Source organism: Halichoerus grypus, chromosome 12, assembly GCF_964656455.1.
Source record: "Halichoerus grypus chromosome 12, mHalGry1.hap1.1, whole genome shotgun sequence".
Lineage (NCBI taxonomy): Eukaryota > Metazoa > Chordata > Mammalia > Carnivora > Phocidae > Halichoerus > Halichoerus grypus.
In genome coordinates, this window is record NC_135723.1 from 2,211,052 (window position 1) to 2,234,228 (window position 23,177).

The 23,177-nt window shown below is 53.5% G+C and overlaps 1 protein-coding gene across 1 annotated transcript in view; it reads right to left on the reverse strand.

The window, feature by feature from the left end:
- Positions 1–23,177, reverse strand: part of PKD1L1 (polycystin 1 like 1, transient receptor potential channel interacting) — a 105,886-nt gene that overhangs the window by 8,522 nt on the left and 74,187 nt on the right. Inside the window, exons 41-50 of the mRNA XM_078059866.1 lie at positions 22,292–22,415; positions 21,462–21,545; positions 20,538–20,710; positions 19,460–19,694; positions 18,712–18,816; positions 18,307–18,447; positions 16,657–16,791; positions 13,564–13,773; positions 9,793–9,954; positions 8,615–8,785 (exon numbers count right to left, since the gene is read on the reverse strand). Of these exons, the coding sequence (XP_077915992.1) occupies positions 8,627–8,785; positions 9,793–9,954; positions 13,564–13,773; positions 16,657–16,791; positions 18,307–18,447; positions 18,712–18,816; positions 19,460–19,694; positions 20,538–20,710; positions 21,462–21,545; positions 22,292–22,415 (1,528 nt within the window). The 3' untranslated portion in view covers positions 8,615–8,626. The remainder of the gene's footprint in view (positions 1–8,614; positions 8,786–9,792; positions 9,955–13,563; positions 13,774–16,656; positions 16,792–18,306; positions 18,448–18,711; positions 18,817–19,459; positions 19,695–20,537; positions 20,711–21,461; positions 21,546–22,291; positions 22,416–23,177) is intronic.

The window sequence follows — 23,177 nt, forward strand, 5'->3', positions numbered from 1 at the left end:
AGATTGAGGCACTATTTTTTTTTCACTTTTTTCTTGCTTCCGGCTGTCCAGTTACGCCAGCACCATTGTTGAAAAGGCTATTCTTCCTTCACTGCATTGTTTTGCACTTTTGTCAAAAACTGGTTGCGCCTGTTTGCATGGCTCTATTTCTGGATTCTCTGCTCTGTCCCCATGACCTCTGTGTCCGTCGTTCTGCCCCACATCACCATCCTGACCACTGCCGCGACCCAGCACAGTCATCCCTCTCCTGTGACTCAGCGTCCAAGAAACCAACCACCTCTGAGGATTATAAACCTTGTCACCCACAGCTTTGGGAACAAACCTGCTCACCATCTGCAGGGCACTGGGCATGCTAAGGTCATCCAAAGGTTCCACTCACATTCCTGAAATTTGATGATCCAGTTTCTTTGCTCCTTGCCTGACAACAGGGCCAGGAAGATGGTGAAAATGAAATGCAGTAAGTTATGAAGGTGCCCCTGGCCAGCACCGATCTCTGGAAAACAACTGAGCTCTGCTCACCGCACAGAAAGCCTTCCTAAGGCCTCTACGTTTCTGAGGCCAAAGGCTAGTATTTTTGCACTCTTTAGCCGGTTCCAGACAATCCACAGCAGCGGGAGACATCGGGGAGAAGGTAGCCAGCCCTGGAACAGGGATCCCCAGTCCCTGAGACTTCCACAGCTGCCTTCTACAGGCACTCTAATTTTGCAGATCCGGTCCAGTACGTTCCCACGCCGGGGCAGTGAGTGGGGTGCTTGGATCTGGCACGCCCACAGTGCTTGCTGTAATCAGGACCCCTTCTCTTCCACCCAGGAGAGACTTGGGGATGCCAGAAAGGGAGCATGGGGTCTGGCAGGGAAGGTCTAGCCACTGCTCTGCCTCTCCCCTTGGTCCCACTGCAAATTACATGCCTCACCCCTCGATGTCATGATGCGGGATGAGCTCCTCGGGACACATCCCCAAGTGCGGCACCCGCTTTGATCCACTGCACTAGAACCCACCCAGACTAGACGCTTCCTTCCGAGCTGCTGGGGAGTGGGGTCAGTCCTTCCCTAAAGCTGTGGCATACAGACACCCATGGTTTCAGGGGGGGGCTCAATTGTGCACCTGTATTTTTTTTAAGATTTATTTATTTATTTGAGAGAGAGAGTCCTGGGGGGGCTGGGGGGGGGCACAGAGGGAGAGGGAGAGAGAAGCAGACTCCCTGCTGAGCATGGAGACCGACGTGGGGCTCGATCTCAGGACCCTGAGATCATGACCTGAGCTGAAATCAAGAGCCGGATGCTCAACCGACTGCGCCCCCCAGGAGCCCCATCGTGCTCCTAGTTTAAACTGCCATTTCAAGTGGCAAAAAAGAATTCCTTTTTTGGTTATCACCTGATCTTTTTCAGAGTCCGAGAACTCAGATGATTCATTCCTTCTGTAGTTTTTACGATAATCAACATGTCCTAAGATGCAAACATTTGTCCTATGAAAGCCTCCCCGCAGGAGGATCTATGCAGAGTAAAAAAATAGAAAGCTTGTGAAATTTTTGTTTTACTTTTTTCACCCTAGTGGAATGAAATTCTTCAAAAAGTTGAAATTAATTGAAACGATATAGCCCTTGTCTTCAAATAGCAACAGTTGCTCAAAGGTATTTGTGATGGGTCCCCCACCCAAAGACGCCCAGGTGCTACCCCAGTGTCTATAGATGCGACCTCACTCTGCGGATGATCACATCAAGATGAGGTCCCACGGGGGAGCCCTAACCCCAGGTGACCATGTCCTCATAAAACACACAGACAAGCGCAGGGGGACACCCCAGGAAAACAGGAGCTGGGGGTCCCCAAGCCGAGGAGCCGGGCAGGGGAGGGGGGAGGCCTGGCACAGACCCATCCCCGGCGCCTTCAGAGGGCGCGAGGCCCAGCGGCACCCCATCTCAGATCCCGGGGCTCCCGAACTGTGACACGTTACGCTCGTGTTTCTGGGCCTTTGTTGCAGCCGCCCCGGCAAACAAATGCAGTATTTTGCTTATTATTTTGGGACATAACCATAGTTTGAAAGACTCTCAGCTAAAACAACTTCTTCGGAAGGCAGCCATCTGATAGTGCCATTTAGTCTTTAGGAATCCAGCTTCCTTGGCTCCCACGATGAGATAATTTGGTTCACGTAAATAAATTACGTTCTCATAGGCACACAGAAGTCCTGGTTTCTATCCATCGCGTCTCAAGTGTTACTCCAGCACACATTGAGATGAAGGGATTAACAATAATATTTCAATTTAGCCAGAGCTCGGGCTGCCAGGAAGCAATGAATCAAGTCTGACAAAGTCCGACAACAGCCCTCCGTCTTGTGAAGTTATCACGGGCAGACTTAAATATAATCCCGAAAGCAGAGGAAATTTATCTCCGAAGACTTTCTGCTTCAACATTTGTCTGGTCCTTTCCACTTCTGATATATTATGCATTTGTAAATCACAGCGGAATAGTTCTCTTAAATTTAATTAGCTTTCCTTGTGATGTCCGCGGAAGGGAAAAATTCCAAGGTACACTTAGACATGGAGAAAAGTTTAGAAAAACAAGAACCATCACAGCTAATCACACCCACAGCTGTGGCTCTAGCATGTTGCTGTCTTGCCGTGCAGTGATTCAACAGAGCCTTTTCGTTTATTTTTTATTTTTTTTAAGTCATCCCTACGGCCACCATGGGGCTCAAACCCACAACCCCGAGATCAAGAGTCGCACGCCCCACCGACTGAGCTGGTCGGGCGCCCCAAAGCTTTTCATTTGGAAATCATCTTGAACGTACAAGAAAACTTGCAAGAATAGTTCACTTGAGCGCTCCTATACCTCTATTTGGAATCACATATTAACACTCTGCCCTATTTACTTTATTTTCCTTCTTTCTACCCATATACATATTCTAGTAGCTTCTTTTGGCCGATCACCGATTACTACGTACTTCCTGAGCACCGGGCTCTGTAGAAAGCACTGAGAGGACAGGGTGTGACAGAGCAGGGATGCTGGGCCAGTTCAGTCAGATCCAGGACCAATCTCCTGCTGCATATCGCGTGAATCTTGGGAGTTATGGGGGAGTGCATTCTTCCTAGGAAACCTCATCTTATTAATTTATTTTAAAGATTTTATTCTTTATTGGAGAGACAGAGAGAGCACAAGCAGGGAGGGGGGAGAGGCAGAGGGAGAAGCAGACTCCTGGCTGAGCAGGGAGCCCGATGTGGGGCTCGATCCCGGGACCCTGAGATCATGACCTGAGCCAAAGGCAGATGCTTAACGACTGAGCCACCCAGGTGCCCTGTCATTTTAATTTTTTATTGTCTTTTTAAAAGATTTTATTTTTAAGTGATCACTACACCCAGTGTGGGGCTCGAATTCACGACCCCGAGAGCAAGAGCCACGGGTTCCACTGACCGAGCCAGCCGGGCACCCTGAGACCTCATTGTAACCCAGCGTCTGCGTCATGAATGGCCCCTTGCAGCCAGCCTCCCACAAAGAGGCCCTTCATGCTGCAGATCCAAGTGGGCACCGGAGTTGCTGAGAACTTTGCCCCCAATTCTGAGACTTGTATTTTCCAAGTTCCAGGAATACTGTGTCTTCTCAGGAGACACAGACATCACTGGACCCCTGCCCCCAGCCCCTGGGAGCTGTGCCCGCCACAGTACTTGGTCCTTCACCGGGGTGGACACTGAGGTTCAAGACGTTAAGTCACTACCCTAGGCCCATCCACCAGCCAGCCAGTGCTTAAAACCAAATCCCACTCAGCAGGTGCTCAAGTACCAGTCCCACCTGCCTCTCCCAGGAGCCCATACTTCCTGCGTGCTCAGGCCAAGCAGATATTTCCTTAAACCAACCCTTCATAACCTGTTCTCTTCTCAAGGATTCGAGTTTCGTGTATTCATGAGTCCAGAAAGCTAGGTTTATGGAACCCAATTAGGACCACAAAAAGTCCTGGATTTGAGGCGGGGAGCTCAGCAAATTTCCTGGACGGGTTTCTATGACATTCGTAGGCTGTCCACATTAAGGAAAGGCAAGTCTTCCAAATATCTTTTAAGATAACCCGCAAACTGGCAAAGGTAAGGGAAGAAGTGGGACGAAAATCCACCCTTCTGATGGCCCCCTGAGTCCTGACAGTCACTGACTCACAGGGCACACACAAACCTCTCCGAAGGTTTCCATGGAGGTGGAAAGTGAGCCGCGGATCCTCCACGGCTACACCAAATGCCCAGCTTCCCTCCTGGCAGGTGGGTGCTAAGGAATGACACGTCCTTGTAAAGAAGGACCAAAACCGCTCAGGCGGACTGTAACCTGAGGTCGGGATGTTCCTGACCTTCTGGATGCTCCTGCCTGACTCAGCCATATTCATAAAAGCGAATCCAGAGGAAAGTCAGCAGGAAAAACCCCTCTGGCCTCTCGAAGCTGCACTGAAGTCTCAGTGGCCTGGCCGCTCCCACAGAGCAGTGGGTCCCTGGGGCGGCGGGGTTGGGGGGAGGTGACGGGGTCCGGGCATCAGGAAGAATTTGGGGCAAAGTCCTCTGGTGGGCAGCTCTCCCCGGGTGGGATCGACACGGCCGAGCAGAGAGCGTGCTGAGGCACCTGCGGCTGCCAAGTGGGCGAGGACGAGAGCGCAGAGACGGGCAGCCCCGCGGCATGTCGCTGCACTGAGTCACTCCAGAAAGACAAAGAACAATGTGACTGTAGGCGGTTCGCAGAGCTCCAGGAAACCAACCCTCCCAGTTTATAACGATACGAATCTGAATTATTAAAGGCTAAGATGAAGAACAGCTGCCCTGAAGTTAGGAAATTCAAACGGGTTGTTTGCTCAGATCACATCATACAAAAGAGGGTCTGTCCCGCGTGGGGCCAGCAGGTCGCGGCGCAGGAACTGGGATCCACAGGCAGCCCCGCGCCTCCGTGGGCGTGGAGTGCAATTGTCCTCAAACCTCAGGAAACTGGTCTGAACGGCACAGGCTGGTGCCGTTCCCCCTCTGTGCGCGGGGAACACGAGCGACCACGCTGTTAAGTGTGGCTGTCCGCTATTAGATATATCAACTCGGGCAGTGTGTCCAGGAAGGAGACCAGTAAATCCCTTAAAAGTTCTCCTGTTGGACTTCCAAACCGACAATCTCCCCTCGTCCTCGGCTCCGTGGGAAGGTCTTGGGCATGGCACCATGACACATAGCACTGACTTGGCATACGGTCTTATTTTTTGAATTATATCAATTAAGAGTGTGTTTTAAAAATTAGAAATGGATGTCGAATCTCATCAAATACAGTCATGGAGAAAATCAAGTGATAGTCTGCCATTTCTTGGTGAAGGTCACTAATCTGTTTCCTGATATTAAAACATTTCTTTGACTGGTTTAAAACTCATAAATGATCATGGCATATCGTTCTTTTAATCTGATGCTGGATTCAATTTGCCATTGTTTTTGTTTGTTTTGTTTTGTTTTTTAAAGAAAGAGAAAGCATGAGCAGGGGAGGAGGAGCGCAGAGAGAGAGAGAGAGAGAGAATCCCAAGCAGACTCCACGCTCAGCATAGAGCCCGACATGGAGCTCAATCTCACAACCCTGAAATTATGACCTGAGCTGAAATCGAGAGTCCAGTGTTCAACCAACTGAGCCACCCAGGTGCCCCAGCAAGATTACATTCTTAATAAAGATCATAACCTTCAATCACAACAGTATTCTTCTGAGAAAATGCTAAATTCCCAAAGTCCTGTTTTATGATTTCTAGATACTTGTTTCTAGGGAATCAGGATCAGTATGCCCCAGGCATCATGTTGGAAGGCAGGCTCACCGCCCTGTTCACTGGGACACCACCAGCTCCAGGAGGAGGGGCAGGAAGGTCCTCTCTCCACACAGAGCCCGTGGCCCGGTGTGAAGACCACAGAGCAGCAAGCTTCCTGCCCTCCTTCAATGGGGAGAAGGGGTTCCACATTTTGGGGCAATGCGTGATTCCCTGGAATCCTCGGTTTCATTGATAGGGTTCATTCATCTTTTATAGGGTTTTCTCAATTTAGGTATTCTGGTATCAAAATCAGTAAGACTGGCATGTGGTTGTTTTGTCTTTTTAAATTAGAGATATTCTGCCCGATTTTGATATCAATACATTACTTAGATTCGTAGAAGTGCATCTGGAAGCTTTCTCTGTCTCTGTGCTCTGCAACAGTCCGAGAACATTTTGAACGTATGTGTCTCTTGTAGTTTGGTACTATGTCACCTGTGGGACCATCGGAACCAAGGTGCCTTTGGAAGGGTGGTCTTCACGCTGCTTGAGGCTTCTGTCTGACTCGAGTTAGCTGGTGCATAAGGAGTATTGAGGGCTGTTCCCGTGTTCCAAATATTTTATAATTCACTGAATTTCCTTAATTTTTGCTTTCTCATTTTTATTCTGTGCATTTATTGCACTTTCTTCCATCATATTTAGCTACATATTAGCTAATAATTTATTTAATTGTTGTTAAAAGATTGATCTCAGGCTATTTCTTGCTGATTTAATTAAATTACATTTTCATCTTTACAAATGCTTAGTTTGTGCGTGCATGTGTGTGCATGTGTGTATGTGCATATGTGTGTGCGTTGCGTGTGAGTGTGTGCATGCGTGTGCATGCGTGTGCGTATGCACATTTTCCTGATGATTTCAATTGAAGACTTATTTACTTTCATTTGCTGCACTCCATAACAGAGACCCTACTTTCCTCTGAGCACTAAGTTAGCGGTGTACATGGTACTTTGTTTTAAACCTAGAATCTAGAAATAATAGCACTAACCTTATGGTATGAATGAATACAAATGCACAGAATCATCTTTCTTCTGAAATTTTGTATTGAACTTTTCCATTATTTTATATTACAAAGACAGTAAGGGGCACCTGTCCTTTTTTTTTCATAGATTTTCTTCTAAGTTCTTCACACAACCAGACATCGTATTTCCTATTCTGTAACAATTATGTTTTCCTATCATTTGCCAATTTTCTAATGATGTGCACACTTAAATAGTTTTCTTACAATTTAAATAATTATTAGTAAATAACCTTTAAATAATTTTAATAACTTGGAAGTGACTTGATCTTCGGGGGATAGATAGGGAAGGTATCGGGATGTCAGTAAGATTCTCTAGTTCTTTACTCTAATTACTTTATTAAGATTTGTCCTTGTTTTAATAGATTTGAATCCATTTCTTCCCTGGGATACAATTACTCTTTAAACATATAGATCTGTATCTTTAATTCAGGAAAGTTTTCATAAATTATATCTTCAAATATTTTTTTTTTCCTGTTCTTTCTTCTCTGGGGTGGGTAGAGGGAGACACTAATGACACATGTCTTTTCTATGCCTTATGCATATTCTTCTTTGTCTGACTTCTATGTGTATGATTTTCCCTAAAATCAATTTTAGGGGTTTTTTTTAATCTCATTTTGTTCTCAAACTTGCCATCTGGATCCTTCACTCTCTTTTCTGTGATGAATCTGTTACTTTTTTCTTTTGCTCAGCCCGTGTTTCTGGCATCTGTTTCTTTTCTTTCCTCAACTCTGTCCATTCTCCTTTGTGCTTTTATTCCACTTTTTAGCTCTGTCATCTGGGCTCTGCTCTCTTATTTCAGAGAGGGAAATTTTCTGTGCATTTAGTCTTGCATGCGGAGAACACCTTGCCTACAATCTCACCTGTGTGTAGCAATCCTTTGCAGGCCTGCTCTTGATCTCCTTCCCTTATGGTCATCTTTAACGACTGCTTTCTTGGGCAGCATGTTGCATCACCCCGTGGTGATTTGTGTTTGTTATGAGCGTCCACTTCTGCACAAAGGGTCCATCTCACTGTGGCCAGGGAGCATGCCCATGCCACTGGGCTGTGTGACGCTGGCTGGTCTGGGCTCCACGGTGTCTCTCTGGATCTCAGGGAGCCCCCCAAGAACACATGTCATGCTGGAGCCCAACACTCATCTGGCTTTTCACCGTGTACCTGCTGCAGTGTGTGCATCTCAGGGCTCCAGACCTGTGGGCCACCAACAGCCCCTCTCCTGGCTACACATCAACAGACGGTTTCTGCAACAGATGGCTTTCCTTCAGCCCCATGTCCCCAGCACTCATGTTCCAGGGGATTCCTTTAACTCTGTTGTGTTGTATTATCTTTTCATCCAAACCAGGGGCCTTCCTTTGATTACCACCCCACCCCCCTCGTGTACTGTTGAGATTGGAGAACTCTGTGTGCTCTGGGAAGTGGCAGGATCCTCTCCCCCTTTGGTCTAATTTTCTCTGTAGTGGCCACCATTTTGGGGATTCTTGGTCCTGTTCTGGAGCACAGATATTTCCTGGTGTGTGGGAGGATGGAATTTCCATTTCTGGTTCTCCCTATCTCTGTTGCTCCCAGCTATAATCAAAGGTCAGGGAGCACAGAGATATTTCTGCCACCATCATAAGCTGGAAGTCACAGGACACATTTTCCGTGATTAAGCAGTTCCTCAGTTCTGACCAGCACACCTTCCCACCAGCTACCTACCCAGAGGGGATATTTATGCAAATAGACCTCATGATCTGAGTGGCAACCAGTTCGTATCTCCCTTAGAACTTAAAAAACTTTCTTGCTCTAAAGTAGAGCGATAAAAATAAATTCTCATTTGCTTACCCCAGTGGCTTGTTAGGCAGAAACGCCCACCGAGGGACGGCCCTCTGCCCTGGTCTCTCCCGTATCACCAAATCGCAGCTCTGGACGAGGACGTTGTAGGCTGTCAGACAAACCATGAATTTTCCACAGAAGTTCATCTAGCAGATCGGAAACTTCATCCAGGTAGTAATTCTGAAGCAAAGAAAATTAGATTAGTGAATGCCCTCAAGAAATGAATTTTTTTCTTTTCCCCTCATTTTCTGAAGCATTTCATGGTACTGACTTTAGATGGTATTGTGCTTTGTGAGAAAGCTCACTGGAGTCAGAGACCTGGGTGCTGGGCCTGAGTTCTTGATCTCAGTTCCCTGACTCCCTGGTTCACACACACGTGTGCACACTCGTCCCTGAAGCCCTGGGTCACGTACATGTGTGCACACTCATCCCTGATGCCCTAGGACACATACACGTGTGCACACTCGTCCCTGACTCCCCTGCTCACACACACATGCACACTCGTCCCTGAAGCCCTGGGTCACATACACATTGTGCACACTCGTCCCTGATGCCCCAGGTCACGTACGTGTGTGCACACTCATCCCTGATGTCCCGGGTCATATGCAGGTAAGCGTTAGGGTTCAGAATCCCTATATGAGGACTATCACGTGGGGTTAAAGGCAGTAAGGGATGGTAAAATACGTAATAAAGAGTGAAGCCCTATAAAAATGCCCAAGATCACAATTGCACATGATTGGCTTTGGAACTGTACTCAGAGATATGTAAGTATCCGTCGTGAAGGAGAGCTGGGCATTCAGCGTGCAAAGGCCTGCTTTGTTTGCTTGCAGTCATGTCAGGGGGACTAGGCTGACCCACGTCCCCATGTTTGGGGAGAAGTGTGGCACCGGTGGGCAGAAACCAAAAGCAAACGGCTGTTCTGTAGGGACATGGTGGGGTGTGTGTGTGTGTTGCGGTGGGGGAGGAATCATAAACTCAGTCTTTCTAACCTCACAGGGTCATCCAAGGATACCATGAGTTAAGGGAAGAGAACCTGCTTGGTAATCTGCTAAGTGCTGGAAATGCCACGGCCCTGCAGTGATGGGGGCACAGAAACCCATCGTGCTTGAATAACCGGAAGTGAGGTTACAAGGAAAGCATCCTCCGGGCGAGACATCGTGCTCGCTGATCCAACACCCACAGCTTACCCGCCTCCCAGCCATCTCCACCTCTTCCCGCTGCGGCCTCTCCAGCCCCAGCCAGGCCCGGGCCGCCCCCCACACGCAGGCAGTCACGTCGGCCAGGCTCACGAGGGACTGGCTTTGAAAAGATTTCCTTTTTCGAGCAAGAGTCGTGAGGGAACCTCTCAGCTGGGGAGAAGAAAGAAAAGACAGATTTCATGTTATCAACCAAAACATGGCTTCGTTAATGTGATAGACTATAAAATGGGGATTCTATCTGATGATGCTATTTTATGACCTTTTAGTAAGACAGCAACTGCTGAGCAAAAAAATCGGGTGCATGGAACTAAATCGCAACAAGGTGAATTCAACAATCAAGATGGATATATAAACGGATATATACATAAAGGCTGTTTTCAGTCTCTAACAGTTGAGGACGAAGATTGTCAACACGGTGTGCATTTCCACATGCAAACTTGGTTTCGGGGTGCTCTGCAGCCCCACCAGGCTCTCGGGGGGCCCCGACCGCGTGAGCCTGAGCCTGTGCCCAGGAGACAGGAAGACGAGCTCACATGCTCTCTGCAGAGCGGCCCCAGCTTGTTTCCTTCTTTACTGCAGGCTGAGACCTGCTTGCTCAGAAAGCCTGTAGGCACCAAACTCAAAGTTGTACGCATTCAACTGTTGTAAAAATAGTCCAAACAAGCAAAGTTTGAGCCATTTCAGAGCCTGCTTTGCATACCCTGCGAATATCACAGACAGCTGTTACCAGTTTCCGGACTCCAGCATGCCGCTGCCCTTGGGATCTCTGACTCAGACTTCCCACTTGCTGTTGGGCGACGTCTACACACAGAAGACCCCTCTCCCACCCCTCCCCACGTGCCCCTGCCCTTCCCCGGTTCTTGATGGTGGCCCTGAGACACAGCCTCTAGACAGTCTCGGGCTGTGACCCGTCAGGACGTGGCCACATACACCTTGTGCGCGTTACTGTCTCTCGTGGTCTTATCTGTTTCCTGGATCAGCCCTAAATCCCTTGAACCCCTGGCCACGTGTCAGAACCCTGCACGGATGCCTAGATGCCTGAGGACAGGACACTGTCCATTCAGACAGCATATGCGGGTCTGAGGCTTCCCTGCTCTACCAGCCACACGAGCCCCAGGAGCCTGCGGTAATGCGTCCCGACCCCTGCTCTCAGGGACCCCCGGGTACCACCGCCTTCCTGTTCCTGATGATAAAGCCCAAGCACCTCATCATCTTAGTGTGACATTCAGGGCCCACCGTGCCTGGCTCCAAGCATCGTTCCCAAATCCAGCATGGGCCTCGCCACCATCTTCACTCTTGGGATGCCTGCCTCCCCCCCAGGTGCTGTTCCCTTTGAGGAGATGCCTCAAATAAAGTAAAATAAAATAAAATAAATAAAATAAAATTGCATACAATTTGCTAAAAAATACAGAACACTGAAGACAGACATGAAAGATCTAAATGAATGGAGACACAGACAGGATTCTTGGGTTGATAAACTTCCTATTATGAAGATGTCAGTTCTCTCCAAATTTGATTTACACATCCACAGCAATCTTGAGCAAAATCCCAGCATGCTGTTTCATAGATGCCGACAAGCTGATTCTGTAATTCATATGGAAAGGCAAAAGAACTAGAGCAGCCCAAACTGCAAAAGAACGAATCTGGAAGACTCACCTGCGCTATGTGAAGACTTACTATAGAGTTCTAGTAATCACGACAGTGTGGGATTGGCGACAGAATAGATCAGTGGAACAGAACAGATAACCCAGAAACAGACTCATGGAAACCAGGAACTGATTTGTGACAAAGATACGCTGACAATAAAACATGCTTTTTTTTAAAACAAAGTCTTATTTATTTGAGAGAGAGAGAGATTGAGCATGAGCCAAAGGGGAAGAGAGAGGTAGAGAGAGAATCTCAAGCAGACTCTGTGCTAAGCTCTGAGCCCGACACAAGGCTCAGTCTCAGGATCCTGAGATCACAACCTGAGCCGAACTCAAGAACTGGATGCTCAACCAACTGCACCACCCAGGTGCCCCTCAACATGCTTTTTAAAGATGGTGCTGGAACAACTGGATATCCCAAACAGGAAAGAACATTCACTCTGAGCTGAAATTTGTCCCTTACACTAACATTAAATCAAAATGGACTACTGACTTAAATCTAAAACATAAAACCATAAAACTTCTAGAGGAAACATAGGAGAAAATGTGTGTGACCGTGGGGTTGCCATTCGTTTTCAGATAGGACACCAGTAGAATCTATAAAAGAAAAAATTGATAAATTGGCCTTTATAAATATTAACAACCTCTGCTAAAAAAAACTGTTAGAGGAATGACAAGGACAAGCCACGGAATGGGAAAAATATTTGCAAACCACATATCCAATAAAAGAAATGTATCAAAAATACAAAAATTGCTATAACTCTTTGTTTATACACATGTCTTCCTCTACGGACTGTGGACCATGTCCTCTTATGTTTGTTTCACCATTGCTTGAATACAATAGGTATTCTTTAAGTAATTGCTGAATGAGTGCATGAATGAACAAATGAGTGGATGGATGGATGAATGGATGGGTGGATGGATGAGTGGATGGGTGGATGGATGAGTGGATGAGTGGATGCATGGATGGATAGGTGAATGGATGGATGGATGGATGTTTGGATGGATGGATGGATGGATGGATGAGTGGATAGAGGGATAGATAGGTGAATGGATGGATGGATGGACAAGTGGATGGTTGGATGGATAGGTAGATGGATAGATAGGTGGATGGGTGGATGGATGCATGGATGGATGCATAGGTGGATGGATGGATGGATGGGTGGATGGATGGATGGATGGGTGGATGGATGGATATGTGGATGGAAGGATGGATGGGTGGATGGGTGAATGGATGGATGGATGGATGGATGGATGGATGGATGGATGGATGGATATGTGGATGGATAGGTGGATAAGTAGATGGATGTGTGGGTGGATGGATGGATGGATGGATGGATGGATGAGTAGATGGACGAGTGAATGGATAGGTGGATAGGTGGATGTATAGGTGGCTAGGTGGATGGATGGGTGGGTGGATGGATGGATAGGTGGATGGATGGGTCGGTGGATGGATGGATGGATGGATGGATGGATGGATGGATGGATAGATGGATGGATGGATGGATGGATGGATAGGTGGTTAGGTGGAGGGATGGGTGAGTGGATGGGTAGATGGATGGATGGGTGGGAAGATGGAAGACTAGATGGATGGATGAGCAGTGAGCAGGGAGCTAGGAACACTGAAAAAAACAAAGTGCTCAGGTCTGAGTACTGTCAAGGTCTGAGTTTACATTGGGATGTGTGTGTGTGTGAAATGACTACGTTTGCAAGTGGTAGATCAGTAGGAACGTGGTAAACAGGGAGCCCCACTCCTAACTCAGCCCCAAAGCCAGAGAACCTATCCAGTGAAGGCTGGCTGATGGAGTGAAACCTTTATAAGATGAGAAGTTTGAAATAACAAGGCAAGAGTTAGCAGTGACCATGAGAGGAGGTTGGGAAAGAGACGGGGTGTGGCTCAGCACTTGGAGGGCCAGGGGCTCCCTGGAGGAGGCAGCAGTCTGGGATGCTGGTCTTGCTGGACCTGTTCAGGTTGCAGCAATGTCCAGCCCTGCCCAGTGTAGGGCAGGTGGCCTCAGGCCATGTGGAAAGGTGCACACGGACCACGGAGAATTTTGCCCCGACAGCAGGTGAATCCCCGGCACACCCTGACTTCTGGGATGTGTGCACGTACCATTCCCCACCACGCAGTGCTCACTACTGTGAAAAGGGCCCCGCAGCACCAAGCCAGGGCCCACAGGTCAGACCCGGAAAGACGGCGGGATGTGTCTGTTTGGCTTCTTCCCGGAAGACGGAACAGCAGGCCTCGGGAGAAGTCTGCGAAGGTGCCCGGCGGTACCGCACGCAGGTGGCAGTGGGCGGCCAGTGTCAGGATGCCCACCAGCTGCAGGGAGAAAGACCCGTGACTCTGGGCCCTGGGCCTGGGAGCCCAAGACTAGTGTGCAGGCTGCCAAGCGCCTTAAAATAACAACAAGCTTGGAGAGGAGGTTTTTGGAGCGTTGATCAGGTCATCCCTAGTGGCCCGGCTCTGTCTCATGCACACCCTCTGGGGCCCTGCTCCCCTCTCCTCCCCCTCCCCCCTTCCCTTGTTCCTCCCTCCCTCCTCCTCCCTCCCTCCCCTCCTCCTCCCTGCCCCCTCTCCTCCTGCCCCTCCCCTCCCCCTCCTCCCTCCTCCCCTCCGCCCTCCCCCTTCCCTCCCTTCTACTTCCCTTCTCTCCCTCCCTCCCTTCCCCTCCCTCCCTTCCCCTCCTCGCTTCTCCCCTCCTCCCTTCCCCCTCCTCCCTCACCTCCCCTCCTCCTTCCCTCCCCCCTCTTCCCTCCCCTCCTCCTCCTCCCCTCCTCCTCCCCGCCCCCCTCCTCCTGCCCCTCCCCTCCCCCTTCCCTCCCCCCTTCTACTTCCCTTCTCCCCCTCTCTCCCTTCCCCTCCTTGCTTCTCCCCCTCCCTCTCTTCCCCCTCCTCCCTCCCCTCCCCTCCTCCTCCCTCCCCTCCCCTCCTCCTCCCTCCCCTCCTCCCTCCCCTCCCCTCCTCATCCCCTCCCCCTCTCCTCCCTCCCCTCCCCCTCCCTCCCTCCTCCTCCCTCCCCTCCCCTCCTCTCTCCCCGCTCCTCCCTCTCCTCCCTTCTTCCTCCCCCTTCCTCCCTTCCCTCCCTCCTCCTTCCTCCCCCCACTTCCTCCCCTCCTCCTGCCCTTCCCCTCCCCCTCCTCCCTCCTCTTCCCTCCCCTCTGCCCTCCTCCCTCGCCTTCTGTCCTCCCTTCCCCTCCCTCCCCTTCCCTCCTCCTCCCCTCCCCCTCTCCTTCCTCCCTTCTCCCCCTCCCTCCCCTCCCCTCCTCACCTCCCTCACCCCATTCCTCCCTCCCCTCCCCTCCTCTCTCCCCCCTCCCCTCCCCTCCTCCCTCCCCCCTCCCTCTCCTCCCCTTTTCCTTCTGCCCTCCTCCCCTCCCTCCCCTCCTTTTTCCCTCCCTCCTCTCCCCCTCCCCTCCCTATCGCTCCCCCTTCCCTCCCTGCCCCAACCCTCCCCCCACCCCCGCCCACTCCCCTCCCTCCTCCATCTCAAGTTGGGGGAGCCGTCTCTCCTGCTTCCTCCCTGCCCTCCGCCCTAGCTGCTGGCAGCCACGCTGTCCCAGGGGCTGGTTCTCTCACCCTCTTCATGTCCCCAGCACCCAGCAAGGGCTCAGTAAAATAAACCACTTAAGAGGCAAAGGCAGTTCAGTTTAGTTCAGGTGAAGTTTTGTGGTCTGGCTGTTGTAACAGGCTGGGCACCTGGCCTAGGAGCCCGGGGTTGCACCCTGGGCCCAGGGTGTATGTGTGTATCTAACTCACCTGCACGACAGGTCAGCAGCCTGTTGTCCCAGGCCCCCGCGGGCCCCCATTTCCCTCGCTCCTAGCCCCGGCCCTGCACCCGAGGCCCCCCTACAAAAACTCTGGCACACATTTCACCATTATTTACTCCCTAAGTGGAATCACACCCCACCAGCGGTCCACCATCTGGACCAAGCAAGTGTGATCACCCTTCCCTGCACACCCCTAATTTCTGAACGGTTCAGATTCCGTTACTTAATTTGGACACAATTTATTCATGATATTCTGTGTTTTCTTAACAAAAAAAAAAGCATTCTTCGCATTGCTACGTGGTATAATAATGACCAGTTTAGTACATAAGTTCTACACACACGTAATCTCTAAGCCCGTGGTACCTCGCCAGGCATACACACGTGCCAGGAGCTTCCGGAGCTGGAGCTCGGGTAACGGCCCCATGGTTGTGACAGTGGGTTCAGGAGAGGTGCAGCCAGGCTTGAAGCCAGGTCTCCAACTCCTGGGTCAGCTTTTTCTGCCCTGATTTGCGCAGTCTGTCCCACTGAGCATAAGGCCAGCAGGGTTTGGAGATCTGTGCTTGGTTCGCCGTGAGCTGCCTGAGCCTGGGACCCTGACAGCCAGAGCCCCTCATCAGACCAGCTAGTCTGGACCCTCCCCCTGCCCTGACGACAGTCCAGCTGCAGGGGCAGGACAGGGGCCGCCGGGCTGGTGCAAGCTCCTCCCCCCGGGGGCCAGGTCAGAATCACCTGCACCCCAGAATCTGGCCAGCATCCCATGTGGGGCTCTGGCCCTCTTGATTCTGGGTGTCAACAGCCCGCCAGACTGGGCCAGCCCTGGACTGAGACCTGACCCCCCGGGGTGGGAGCCAGGCTTCCCGAGAACCCTACGCGTGTGCTTTCTTCTGCAGCCCACTGAGGCACAATTCCACGTGGGGGGTGAACAGCACTCAAGTGGGTTTCAGGTATTCGTAGGGGGGTTTTCGGGTGCAGGGCCAGAGTTAGGAGCAAGGGAAGTGGGGTCTGTCACTGGAGTTAGCACCCTGCTCCTCTCTCCGAGGAAGAACCTCCCTCCTCCCCCCACCCCGGCACCTGCCGCGCTTGGTTGTGATCATCAGGGCGGGAATTACTAGAGAGCCAGGTGCCATTCCTGGTGTGCAGAGCCCGCTCCGTAGGTGGTGACAGCTCCTTGCATGAGTCGTAAGGACGAGTGCTCCGGGAAGGGGTGCAGCAGAGCACGTGTGGAGTGCGCCTGGGCTCCCGTGTTCACGGGCACTCCTCACTCTAGAACCACCTGCACCCCTGATCTAAAACCACTCCGGGATGCGGGACGCCCGGGCCTCTAGGCGGCGCCTCACCTTGAGAGCTCGTGTCTCCCTGGAGAAAGAGCTCACTGCAGAGAACATGGACCGTGCTGGTTTGTCGGGAGATAACTCGACCCGGGGAGCCCTCTTACCCCTGCCGTGCAGATGCCAGCCAGAGAGCGACGCAGCAGGAAGGAGCAGGATGCCCTTGTGCTCGGGATGCCAATGAAGCAGATGAACTTCAGCGTCAGGAGGAACGAGAGGGTCCCCTGGAGCCAGGTCACCCTCTGAGACGGAAGGACAGGGCAGGTCAGTGTGTCCCAATGGCTACGGCGGGCGCACAGACACAGGCATGCTAGACCGCACTCACTGTCGCCCCACGGTGCCCCCTCGACAGGACTGCCCCTACCCACACCGCGAGAAGATCACGTACGTAGAGAGTGGGTACTGCCCCTTCCTGAGGCCCAGGCGCAGCCCTCCGTGACCCGGGGACAAGGCGGGCACAGAGACGGGCAGTGCCGGCCACTGGCCCGTGGTTCCCTGAACCAGCAGGGAAGCTGGGCACTGCAGCCACGGTTGGGGGGGCGGCGCCCACGGCCAGCTGGAATCCAGCTGGAGGAGGGCCAAGGAGCGCGGACGCTGTGACAGGCAGACCCGGAGCCCACCGTCCGTCCCAGAGAGCGGCCCCCCGACGGCGGTGAAGCAGAGCGTCCATCTCCCTCCCTCCTGGAGCCTCCAGCCGTTTAACCAAGTCAGTACAACGCAGGTCATAGTGGAGGCTGGTAAGCGCCATGAGGATGCGGTGACATTTAATGGAGACAGGAAGGCCGGGAGGGGGTGCTCTGTGCCAGTAACCTGTATGTGAAGCTCGACCTCGGGGCCCCATCATGCATGGACCCCCTCCAGCCTGGAGGCCAGTCAGCACCCGGCTCACAGAATAACTCATTCTTTTTTTTTTTTTTTTAAGATTTTCTTTATTTGATAAAGAGACAGAGAGACAAAGGGAGCATGAGTGGAGAAAGGGAGAAGCAGGCTTCCCACCGAGCAGGGAGCCCAATGCGGGGCTCGATCCCAGGACCCCGGGATCATGACCTGAGCCGAAGGCAGACCCACCGAGCCACCTGGGCGCTCCAGAATAACCCATCCTTCTAGGTTATTCTAGGAGGGCCCAGCCCGGGGGGATGAGGCCATTTGGGGCCCTGGCAGCCCTCACTGGGTGGAAAAGGGAGCTCCAGGAGTCCTGCGGCATGGGGGAGGTGAGCTCTGAGGCTGCAGGACAAGGAAGCGGACCATGGGGCTCCGCCCACCTACATCCACGTCTGCCGGCAGGACCCGCCTGGGCTCGCCCGCCCTGGTGTGCACTGGTCTGGCTCTGCTCCTCTCATGGAGCCCCCATCCCCTGCTCTGATGGCCCGACCACCACGTGAAGCCCCACCCGTCCCCGTGGCTCACACCGCTCGCCTCTGGACGGCGCAGAAGGAGGAGAGAAGACAGACCTGACGTGCCTAAGTCTGCCGGTGCCTCCTTTCCGCCACCTCGACACCTGCTCCTTCCCCACTCAGGGTCACAGGGAGTCACTGGAGCAACTCCGTGCCCTGAGTCGTGCTGCACACAGACCAGGGCGCCCCAGCCCACAGCGTGGATTCCAGCCCTTCCCTGCCCCGCTCACCCTCATCCTCGAGCTCAGAGCATTTTCCCTCAATATGGAACAAATGCCTTGTCTGGAACCTTCTAGAACGTGTATGACCTCTTCCTCTGGACAGCGTCACAGGGCATGGACCCACCTGGACGCCCTGCCGTACCTGATTCCACGAGGCTGCCACAGTGAGATCCATAGATCCTCGGAAGCGTCCTCTGTGGAAGTGGTCGGTCACCTCCCCAGCGAGCGTGGCCAGGTGGCTGGAGGCTGCGTGGCAGGCGAGGCCGGCTCCCACTACGGCGAGCTGCAGCGGGGAAGAGAAAGGAGCCTCAGGGGGCGCCGGGGGAGGGGCCCCCCGTGGCCCCCGAGCGGCTCAGGGTGCAACGTCGGTGCGAGAGCAGAAGTGGACACCGATCTCACGCTATTTGTCGTGAACACGACGGGGGGAGACCTCACGACGGGTGGAATCAGCCAGGACATAAGCAGTTTCCCACTAAAAATAGGTTCATTTCCAGGTAAGGGCTTCACTGTTCCTGCTTTGCCCACGGAAAACGACAGGAGCGGCTACCTCCAGCCAGGTCCCTGGTTTGCGCCAGTAGCTACGGAAACCCTTCTCGGCCAGGCTGCAGAGTTGCAAGCAGAGGTGAGTCAGGCTGAGCAGCAGGAAGGCCAGCTGGTAGAGGGAACAGCAACAGAGCAGAGCAAACAGAAAGTCGGACAGGACCGTGCCAGGGGTGAGGGACACGGGTGAGCTCTCCGCGGGCCCCGCACACGAGCAGACCCCGAGCGTGCCCTGGCAGGTCCTCCCCGCCCGTCCTCACCCAGCTCCAGAGATGAGTTTTCTCATATTTGTGAAATATATATATATATATATATATATCATCGGCTCCTTGGCCACATACAGCCTTCGAAGCTCCTATATCGGGAATTTCTTGAAGCTCTGCTTATGCTTCTCTCTGCCTGGATGAGCTGTGCATTCCTGCTCGCCTGCATTCATCCACTCAGAGCGCCAGCCGTGAGAGGATGCTTAGTAAGGGTCGCAGCTAAACCCGTCCCAGTCCCCGGGCAGGTCAGTCCTGCTGAGCTCCCCTGGACCCTTCCGGTTGACACTTTGGAGCTAATAAAGCCTCTTTGGGGACGCTGCTCTGTCCCTCCGGGGAGCAGTGCTGGTGCGGGCCAACGTTCATGTCAAACCAAAGAAAGACTGACGGTACTGAGTGCCGGGCTCTGCGACCCTGCGGGTCCGGGTGGAGGTGGGGAGCAGGCCGCAGGTGGAGCCCGGGATCCATGTGCAGGGGAGAGGCAGGAGGACCCACCTCGGCAAGCGTGGGGCTGGACCACAGGGCCGAGTCACTGCGGAAGACAGCCAGCGACTCCACCAATGGGGAGAAGGTCAGGCCCCCTGCAGGGAGAAGCTCGGCGCGAAGGGACACGCTGGACAGGAGTCGAGTGGGAGGGTTATAGAGAGCGAAGTGCACAGACACGGTCCTGGTGCTGCGGTCGATCCACCTGCTGGCCCGGAGGCTGCTCAGGGCTGCGTGGGCTGCCGGCCTGCAAAGTGGTGCACGTCGGGGCAAAGCCTGCGTGGAGCCCTCCACCCCCAGCCTCGCGCCCCGGGCCCCTGAGGCCACCCGGGTTCCTGGGGCTGGACAGACACACTTGTGCGTGTCCCCGCTCCTTGCCCGGGACCCTGAGGCAGGGACGTTCCAGGGGAGGGAGGCCCTCCATCTCTCACGGGCACAACTCGGAGAGAGGTGACCATCTCTCTCTGCAAGGCCTCTAGAATCTTCTTTTATCTTTTCTGCTGTGGACTTACTCTGGTGTTGGGAAGAAGCTGACTTTGACCTGTGTTTGGTAACAATGAAAGAATCTCCCTTCTGTGTTGTTGCATCACTCAGAGGCACCCATCACCTGCCACAGGGCCCCCTGTCACCCTCAGACAGTCCTCCCCCACGCAGGTCATGTGCTGCCATGGCTGCCAGAGAGTCGGGCCACCAACCGTGGACCGTGGCTGCAACTTGGAGGCTCATCTGCACAACGCCGGACCGAGGTGGGGCTGCCTCCTTCACAGAGCACGTGAGGACCATGAGGCCCCGTGAGCATCCTACTCAGCACAGAGCCAGCGAGGGCAAGTGTCCATTAGGCTCCCTGACCTCCAGGCCTCTGGCAAATTGTAGAGGAACGTTCGGCTTGTTCCTTCTTATGCTCAGAGACTGAAGCCCTCCATTGGCATTGATCTCCTGACATGGCCTCCTGCCCTGGGCCTCACTCCTGTCATTCTGCAGTGAGAACACACCTGCCCTTGACTCAGGATGGGCGTGCCGTGGCATCCAGCTGCCGCGAGGAGCCATGGACGGGCAGGCCCGGCGGAGCCGACCTCTGAACCCCACTGACCTTGTGCTGCCCAGGCTGAGCACCCAGGGCCCCCTGGCCCCACAGCCTCTGGGGCCACTCGGGGCCACTCTTTGGATGGCGGGATCTGCCGTGGAGGGGGTGTCAGGGTCTCCGACTTTGGGGCCATGTGGTGGAGGAGAGTCTTCGGAAAGTGCTGAAGGTGGGCTGGGAAGCTGGAGGAGAAACCACCAGTCGGAGGAGAATGAGACACTTGCTTCAAAGTTAGCCCTTGGCCTGGGGTGTCCAAGGCTGGCCACACACGGCCCCTGCTCCCTAAAGCCCCCTCGTCATCCCTGGGCTCTAGCCGAGCCCGAAGGATCAGGGCTCCACCACGAGGGGGCTGGCACCTGAGCCGTGCACCCGTCCGGGCTTGGACATCAGAAGGGCTCCATCTCGGGAGGACACGGGTGAGCTGCATGCCCTCGAGCAGCCCCTCCCAACCAGGAGAAGATGCAGGAATCTTGGTTGGGAGTATTCTGTGTTTTAGAGAGAGATGTCCTGGTTTCCCACAGCGTGCCAGGACCAGCAGAGGGCGTGGGAAAGGTTTGGCTGTCCCGGACCGCAGCCTCTGACGATTTCAAGTCACAGCCAGGCTCCCAGAGAGGGTTCCTGGTCCGTGGCCTTTCTGCCCAACGTCTCCAAGACTTTTCTAACTCTAATTGTATATTACAGAGAACAAACTGGTGGTCGCCAGAGGGCAGGTGGGCCAGGGGATGGGGGAAACAGGTGAGGGGGATTCAGGAGTGCACCTGTCATGGTGAGCGGCAGGGGACGTATAGAATGGCTGCATCAGTGTATCATACACCTGAAACTCCTAACACGGTATATTCACTCTACTTCAATAAAATAAATACATAAATAAAGAGCGATGCTTGGGAGAAAACGCACACACACAAAGAAATAACCAGGAGGAGAGCGGCTTACCTCGCACACGCCGCCAGAAGGATCTCTCAGCTGCTGGATGACCGGAGTGCCCAGTAGGTAGCACTTCCCACCAAGGGCTCCAGGCTGGAGGACGAAGGGAAACGCAAGACCATTGGACAGACCGCGAAGCTGGAACACGCTGCGTGCCATATTCTTAGACGTCAGAGGGACGGAGCAGTGTCCCAAAACAGGCTTATTACCTTCATATTCTATGAAATGCTCTTCACTGGTAATTTTTTTCTCAGAATTTGGGGAAAGGCTTGCCTCTTTCTGGAAGCCTCCTGGATGCTCCCCCCTGTCCCTCGGTGCCGTGTCCCCGTGTCACAGCATTTTGCTCACTGATCTAGCCATCCCCATTGGCCCACAAGCTCACGTGGACCTGCCATGCCCTGCGTCCAGTCCGGCCTGGCACCTGCTAGTGTCCGGGGGTGCGTGTGTGGCTAAGGCGGGTGTGCTGACATGGAGGAGCAATGGGATGCACCACCAGCCACTGGCCTTCAACGTAGCGGTCATCCAAGGGTACACACGGGGGGGCCTGGGCGGCGCAGTCGGTCGAGCGTCCAGCTCTTAGCTTCAGCTCAGGTTGTGATCTCAGGGTGGTGAGATCGAGCCGCGTCGCGCTCTGAGCCCAGCAAGGAGTCTGCTTGGGATCTTCTCTCCCTCCCCCTCTGTCCCTCCCCTGCTTGTGCTCTCTCTAAAATAAATAAATAAATCTTTAAAAAGAGAGAGAGAGTGTGCAGAGTGTTGCAGGTCAAGCATCTTGGCTCCCTCGCCCCACCGTGACGCACTGCCCTGCTATGAGTCCGAGTGGACAGCAGACGGAAGCCCACCTGAGCACCCGGCGGGCCGGCCGTGGAGGCGCCTCCCCCATGCAGGCCGTCCAGCAGCGTGGTCAGACTCCAGCCCCACCAATCACCCACACTTCTCAGGCCGCCGGAGACGCTCCCAGCACCCCTGAGCACAAGAGCAGAAACAAAAAGCGATTTTTCTCCGACACAAATTGGTGGTAACTGCAGGAATGGAAGCAAAGTCATGCGCAGTCGCAAGTACAGCGTGAGTCCGGAGCCCACTTTGCTCCTCGGCGGGAGGCAGGGAGAGGGCCCTGATATCAAGCCCCTGTCCCTTGGTCGCCTGTCCCCCCGACAGCTTTCCTCGTGTGGGACGTGGGGAGGCCAGTGCAGAGCGAGCACGGGGCGGGGAGCAGAAGTGCGGGGAGCTGGGGCCCGCGGGGAGAGGCACGGTCCTGTCGACCCCGCTGCCTGCAGGCCGGCATTGCCCGTCCTTTCCCCAGCCAGAAGCCACCCCAGCTGCGAGCCCGCCGCCCGAGACGGCTCGAGCCTTCAGCAAACTGGCGCAGACCCAGCGCAGGACCGCTCGTAGCTGCGGGTCAACAGACGTTGGTCTGGTTTCTTTCCAGTTAATTTGTGTTACTCTTATCGGATATCTGCTTCACCTTCCAACAAGGGACTGATTTAAGGGAGCCCTGAAATCACTGCAGACGGACACGACTGATCATTTCCGCTCACTCAGACGGAGCCAAGCTGCACACCAGAGCGTCAGGAGCTCCAAGCTGCTCAGCTGGACGGAAAAGGAAAAGGTAAATTTCTTTAGAGAGCAAAATACTTCTCACCTACCCCTAAAACCCTTCCTTCCACGTGGCCTCGTGGGAAGGACCCATGGAAAGGCAAGGATGGTGTGGGGCTAACGTCCCCACGG